The sequence below is a fragment of the Monodelphis domestica genome, chromosome 2 (genome assembly GCF_027887165.1).
Source record: "Monodelphis domestica isolate mMonDom1 chromosome 2, mMonDom1.pri, whole genome shotgun sequence".
Classification (NCBI taxonomy): domain Eukaryota; kingdom Metazoa; phylum Chordata; class Mammalia; order Didelphimorphia; family Didelphidae; genus Monodelphis; species Monodelphis domestica.
In genome coordinates this window covers 166388641-166396224 of record NC_077228.1, presented here as the reverse complement: position 1 = coordinate 166396224, position 7584 = coordinate 166388641, and the positions used below count along the sequence as shown (strand labels likewise).

The window sequence follows — 7584 nt, the reverse complement described above, 5'->3', positions numbered from 1 at the left end:
TGATGTACTCTAGTCAACACAGCAAATATTATGACAGAAATAAATTAGTCTCTGTCCTCAAGATGTTTATATTCTACTCAGTTTTGTAGAAGGGTCTTTGATAGTGTTATGAGTTCTCAAATACACATAATACAAAATGGGAATTAAAGGAAGATCTTGAATTATTCATTCTAGGGATATTTGAGGAAGAAGAAAGCACTAACAGCAAGGGGAATCAAGCAAGACTTAGTAATGATTCTGAAAAGCTAAAATGAATAAAGATTTCATTCTAGGCAAGGAGACAATTTCATTTAGAACATTTTTCCATATGATTATTAATAGCTTTGATTTCTTCATCTGAAAACTGCCAATTCATATCCTTTTACCATTTATCATTTGGGAAAAGAATTGGATTCTTATAAATTTGACTTAGTTATTTATATGTTTGAGAAATGAGACCTTTATCAAAGAAATCTGTTATAAACATTCCCCCCCCCCCCAGTTTGTTGCTTCCCTTTTATTCCTGGTTGCATTGGCTTTGTTTGTATAAAAACTTTTTAATATAATCAAAATTATTCATTTTACAACTTGTAATGTTCTCTGTCTCTTGTTTGATCATAAATTCTTCCTTTCTCCATAGATCTGACAGGTAGTCTATATTCCCCTAATTTGATTATATTATAATATCACTATTTATGTTTAAATCATATCCATTTTTATCTTATTTTGTTAAGGAGACAGCTTGAGAAAACACATGAAAATGGTAGGTGGAATCAGTTGTAGAGACAATTGTACAGAAGAAGTTGGGGAGATTGTTACATTTTATTTGGATTTTAAAGGATGGACTAGAATTCAATTTGAAAAGAAAAAGAGGAAGCCAAAAAAACTTACACATCCAAAGAAAAACATAAACTATGTCATGAAAGTGACATCAAACAAGCTATGTTTAAGTAGAGACAGAAAATAGATCTGTTGGGATGGATCATAAGCTACACGAAAGTGAATATAATTTGAAATTAGGATGGAAAAGTAGAATGTTGTCTGACTAGAAGTTTTCAACTGCCAACTAAAGAAATTTTAACTTTGACATAAAGTGATAGATATAAATTGAAGGGTTTTTTTGAGCAAAAGAACTATACAACTAAGTAATCACATGACATAAATCTGGAAGAGTATAAAAGATGTGTTAGAGAGAGAGAAGTAGTAGAAATGGAGAAAGTTGAAAGTATTATTCTACAAGTGAAGACAATGAGAGCAAAAGAGGAAAAGATAGATGTCAAAGATGCTGTTGAAATAGATGAGAGGAAAAGCTCTGATATGAAAAATACTTTACTCTTTCGAAATATTCATTCAAAGAAAGATGAAGATCTCTTTAAAAACTCTCTGCATCAACAATTGGTAATGGAACAAAGCACACCAGTTATGTGCTAATGTTAGTAACTTTTGGTAGAAAGAGAGATAAGGACATAGAAACAACTTCCAAAAAGACCTATCCCAGAAAGACTCACAAAAAAGACCATTATACCCTGGATGAACCCAGCATAGATACGAGTGTTTTCTTTCTGTTTTCTTTAATGAGTATAAAGAGAGAATAAGAAGGCTTAGAGCTTAGAACTCAGAAGTTCTGAACTTAATTCACCAAACAATCAGCACTGTGCTGGAAGGTATAATGTGGACTGAAAGAAAGAAAAGAAAAGTTCCTGCCATCATTGTTAATTATGTGATAAGTATATCCATTTGGGCTGAGGAAACATCAACAAACACCTCTGATTATTGAGGAGCTACAGACATGGTAGTCATAGTAACTAGGAAATATGGACCAAATATCAGTAGTAGAGTAGAGGAAATATCAGAGATTATAGGCTACCAGAGATGGCTCCAAATCCTTTCAAGTTTGTCTATTCAATGCCCATCAAAGTGTCATCACTAAGCCATTGTTGCAGAATCAACATAGTACTATTTTGCAAATAAAATTTGCAAATTGGATAGCATAATTTCTCTCTTACAACATGACAATCTCTACTAATTTTCTATCACCAGGATCTTGTGCCCATAAATAGAAAGAATTAAAAGGAAACCTTTGAAAAGTCGATATTATAAAATTTATTATTATTTAGCTCAAGTGACTGCACAGGGAGCAACAATGAATCACTTTTAGTTTCTAAAACTCAGAAAACCTTTAATTATTCCTAATATTTAGAGGAAACAAATTCTGTTTGCCCAGTTGCCGAGCCCTTAGAGGGTTTTTCAACATCCCACTAACCCAACCTCCAAATCATGGAGCATATATTCAAATAAAAACAGGCAAATCATTGATGAGAAAAAAATAACAATTTCAGGGAATAATTCACAATGGAATCTAGTTCAGGATTAGGAGAAAGAACCCTCTGCCAAGAGTACAGAATTAATTCTCTGACATACTGAATACCTTCTGAGAAGAAAGGATTTTCCTGATGGCCTCCTTCATGTCTTTATTTCTCAGGCTGTAAATAAAAGGGTTACAAAAAGGGGCAAGGACAGCAAACATGAGGGCAATAGTCCTATCCAAGAATGGAGGGAAAGTGGCTGAGAAGCGTAGATACATGAGTGATACACTGCCATAGAACATGATGAAGACAGTAAGATGAGAGGCACAGGTAGAGAAAGCCTTTTGGCGGCCTTCAACTGAGGGAATACCCAGTATCACAGCAATGATCTGGATGTAGGAGAGGATAATGATCAGCACAGCAATTAGGATGGCAATAGCATGGACCACATCCTCAACTAGAATCATGGAAGTGTCTGTGCAGGCCAAGCTCAGCACGGGAGCAAAGTCACAGAAGAGCTGATGGATTTGGTTGGAGCCACAGAAGGGCAAAGTAGAGATCCATATAATCTCAGGGAGCAGCACAAGAAAGCCAAAGACACAAGAACCCATAATCAGTTGGTCACATAGCCTGGGTGTCATAATAGTGGGATAGCGAAGTGGGTTGCAGATGGCAATGTACCTATCAATGGCCATTGTGGTCAGTAATATTCCCTCAGAATTTCCAAGAGAATGAAAGAAGTACATCTGTAGGAGGCAACCAGTGAAGGAGATTGTCTTCTGGTCACTGATCAGGTTGGAGAGCATCTTGGGAATGGTGGTGGTGGTATACCAGATCTCCAGGAAGGAGAAGATGCCAATGAAATTATACATGGGGTTGTGGAGTCGGACATCCAACCTTATAGCTATGAAAATCATGAGGTTCCCAATGACAACAAACATGTAAATAAGGAGCAACGGGATGAAAAATAAGAAGCCACCCTCTTGGAAACGGGGGAAACCAGAAAAGAAAAATTCAGATATTCCTGTCTGGTTTTTTGTCTCCATATCCTCAGAAGGCAAACCTGTTAAGGCAGGAATAAGTAAGTAAAAAAATAAATGAATGAATGAATACATTAATGACATTAAATAGAATCCATATACATACATATGTATATATATGTGTGTATGTAGATGAATGGATGAATAAATGAACTAATGAATAAATGTACAGGTATCCAATTCTGTTTTATTTTGAGAACCAAACCTAACATTTCCATCTCTGCTCAAAACATTTATGTAACTGCTTATAATAGGACTTCAAATTTAGTTTGAAAGTCAGAGAAAATGTCTTACCAAAGCAACTTTTAAATCTAGGTGTAGCAAATGTATATGATTCCTCTCCCTGCTGTTCTTTTTGATGAGGGTTTTCTGAAACATTGAAACTGTCAATGGACTTAGCATACGTGGCAATGGTGACTAGGCCAGCCTTAGAGGATTAGAGATAAAAGAATTTCTAGAGAGGATAGGAAAGTGAGCATCATTTAAGCATTAGAGTAGAGCATTTGAGAAGAAGAGGAAGAGAGTTTATAAGAATTCTCGGGGCAACATTTAGGACCTGACAAAATAAACTAATCAAATTTACATATGATCTATAAAGATAGTAGAAATCACATATATTTAGAGGGAAGAAATTCTCCACAGGTTAGAACATTGGGATGATCTCACAAAATGGAATATAATGGGGATAAATGTAAAGTTCTACTTTCATACTCGAAATCCAAAAAGCTCAGAGGCAGCACAGTACAGTAGAATGAGAATAGATTTTGAAGTCAAAAGGGCAGATTTCAAAATCTACCTTTGCCATTTACAACATTTGCATAACTTTGGGTAAGTCAGCTTGCATAGCTGAGCTCCAGTTTCCTCAGCTACAAAATCAAGAAGTTCAACAAGATGACCTCTAAGGGTCTCTCCTAGCGCTGGTTCTAGACACTATAATGCTAAATGATGGTGGAAGAGGTATGACTAGAAAGCAGTTTAAATGAAAAAGGTAAAATCTGGGGATTTTCGTAAACTGCAAACTCAAAATGAGCCAACAATGTGATGTGGCAATCAAAAAGCTGACATGAATTTTGCTCATAAATACCTTCCCAAATGGTAATGGTAAGAGGCATAGCATGCAGAATAAAGGTAATGATTGGCCTGCTGTATTCTGCATGTTCAGATTGTAGCTAAACATGTTTTAGAAGGATATTATTTTAGCTGGACAGAATTCTGAAGAGGGCAATCTAGAATGGCAAATGGTTTGGAGTTCATGACATATGATGTATGTTTGAGGGGATTAGCAATATTAGATGGAAATAAGAAGATTTTACAAGGGCAGGAAAACTGTCATCACGTATTTGAAGGGTTGTCATGGGGAAGTGGGATTAAGCTTGTTCTGCTTGAACTTGAACTTGAACATGAAGAGCAGAACTAAGAGCAGTGAGTAGAAGTTGAAAATAGGCAGATTGAGACTTGATATGGAGAAAAGCTTTCTGATAATTGAGCTATATGAAAGTGAAATGGATGGCAATGGGGTCCCCATCTCACTTCATGAAGCAAATGCTTATTGGACATTTATTGAAGATTTTGTGTGGATTATTTCTATTCAGGTATGGGTTGCTCTAGATTATCTCTTAGATTATCATCCCACTAAAAGATTCTGTGAAATTCAAAAAGCCATTGGGGTTGGATTCAGGTCTGGAGAAGACTGATAGGGGAGGGAGAAGAGAAGCCATACTACGTTGGTCAACATAGCGACTTTCTCTGAAATGTTTTCTCTTTATTGGTGACCTTTACTGACTTGTATTAAAAAACCAAATAGGGCCTTGATGAGAATCTGCTTGATAAAATACTCTCTTCAGGTGGTAAAGTGGATAGTGGATAGTCTTGGGGTTGTGAAGACCTGAATTTAAATTCAAATTAAGGCTCAGACATACTAGCCGTGTGAGCTTAGGCAAGTTACTAAAAGTAAATCTTTATTTGCCTCAGTTTCCTCATCTATAAAATGGGGATGATATTAGCACCTAACTCTCTGATTTCTTATGAAGATCAGATGATATATTTATAAGGCACTTAACATAGTATCTGGCACATGGTAGGCACTATATAAATATTAGCTATTATTATTGTTACAATTAACAAACTCAGAAAACACCAGGCAGTCATAATGGTTATAGGGAGAAATCTAAATGATCCAGTTCCAACACACTAAGAAATCTAAATTTGTAAGTGATGTAGAGGAAAGAACACTGGATATAGAGGTCAAAGGAGATGGGTTTGAATTCTACTTCTGCTGATTGTTATATGACTCTGAGTTCAACATCTCTTTGAGATTCAATTTCTTTAATCTGAAAAAAAATGAGATTAGAAAAAAATATTTAAGGTATGCCTAACTCTATGAGTTTATGATTTCTTAGTAATTCTGTTTCTATTTTTTCTGTCCTCTAACAATAGAATTGTAGGACATTACAATTTCTCCCAATCTCTCCTCCATCCATGCCATCTGAGATAGTACTCAAATCTAGCCATGTTCCTGTGCTTCAAAAAGGTCTCCATTGTGTGAGGTTTTTAGTTTTGTTTTCCATGGCATAGCAGGCAGATTCTGTCATCTACAACTTTAGGATGATCCTGAAAACAAATTCTGCATTCCATCTTGCACTCACCTTTGTTAGTTTTGCTGGACTTACCCTCTTCTCACTGCCTCTACTGCCCCCATTGTCTCTTCAGTCCAGTTAGTAGGGTGGTTATAGGCAGCTCCACAGCCTCCTCAGAGAATATCAGGGTCAAGAAATTGGTCTCTACTGTGGTTTTCTCCCTTTAATGATTGGAGTTCAGAAAGAAAACAACTTCTTTTCCCATGAGCTTTATTAATGAAATGTTCTCAAACATTTTCTCATTAGATACCCAGATCACAGTGAAGTCACGACTGCAAAATAAGTCTGTAATCAGACACAAAGCATTATTTTGTAGTTTTTTTTAATTGATTTATTAGTCTTGAAAATACATTATTTTGAGTAATAATGCAGAAGAGGAAAAAAAATGTCTTAAAGGCAGAAGATCCAGATTTTAATCCTGCCTCTTATTACTCTGGGCAACCTATTTAAACTATCCAAGTTTCTATTTTCTCATCTCTAAAATGGAGGAAATAATGTATTGCCTAAGGATTGTTATTGTAGAAACACCTTAAGCCTCAGTAGTCATTATCATCATCACAGCTCAGCATATACTAGCAAAATCTGGATTGTGCAATTGGTAGAGAGCTGTGCATCTTGTCAGGAAGATCTGAGTTCAAATTTAGTCTCAGACACTTGCGATAAGTGTGATCCTGGGCAAATCACTTAATGTCTGTTTGCCTCATTTGCTTCAACTGTAAAATGGAACTAATAACTCCTACTTCACAGATATGTTTTAAGGACCAAATAGATAATATTTGTAAAGCATTTAGCACAGAGTCTCACATACAACTAGTACCATGTAAATGTCTGTTTCCTTCATATGTATATATGTATGTATATAGCATTTAAACAGTTGTGAACTGGAGTTTCAATGTAGAAACCAATGCTTGACCCTATAAAATACTAAATATTGTGAGTCAAGTGCTCATACTCATCCCCAGGAATCAAGAACACTTCCTTAGAATGGAAAGAAATTTCTGGTAACTGCAAAGATCTCCCTGACTCTCAGAGAGCTATCTACCTTCTTCCCTTAGGTGCAACTTTTTATGGAAAGTATTGTCTTTTCTGTTAGGAGATTTAAATGAATTTTATGCAATCAAAATATATGCAACACTTCCATCCAACTTTAGGAAAAATCCACCCCATCCTCTTGATCCATTTTGTTCTTCCTAGTTACTTCATCCTCCACAGATTGTTAGAATATGCATTTATTAAAAGAATTTTCTTAATTGTAAAAACAAACTTATCAACAATTGTTAACATCAGCTCTCATTCATCGATTCAAAATACCACCAGATTTAATCATTTAATCTAAGCTATTTACTTCATTCTGTTCATATCTAAGCCTGGAGAGGCAAGGAAGGGACTTAGAAAGGGAACAAGGGACACATTTGCCCCTAAAAAAAGAAAACACTGTTTTTGCATAGCACATTAATGGCCTCACCTTGACATTATTTTCAATTGTTCATAATCCCAATACACCTCTGCTCCTTGGATGACTAATGGAATTTACTCCCTGTATCTGGTTATGGATAATGGCCCCCAAAGAGTTTAAGTCTCTCTATTAACACTTAAACAAGGAAAGTAGCTGGAGGGCACTTG

At 35.6% G+C, this 7584-nt stretch overlaps 1 protein-coding gene across 1 annotated transcript; it reads right to left on the bottom strand.

Moving 5' to 3' along the window:
• Positions 1-2288: 2288 nt before the first annotated feature.
• Positions 2289-3331, bottom strand: LOC100030236 (olfactory receptor 6K3-like). Its single transcript, XM_001379757.4, has one exon. It carries the CDS (start codon positions 3329-3331, stop codon positions 2384-2386), a length of 948 nt encoding a protein of 315 aa, XP_001379794.3. The 3' UTR covers positions 2289-2383.
• Between the last annotated feature and the right edge of the window lie 4253 nt (positions 3332-7584).

Bases quoted from the DNA above. Each gene is read 5' to 3' on its own strand.
- LOC100030236 (XM_001379757.4), bottom strand. From the start codon at position 3,331: ATGGAGACAAAAAACCAGACAGGAATATCTGAATTTTTCTTTTCTGGT.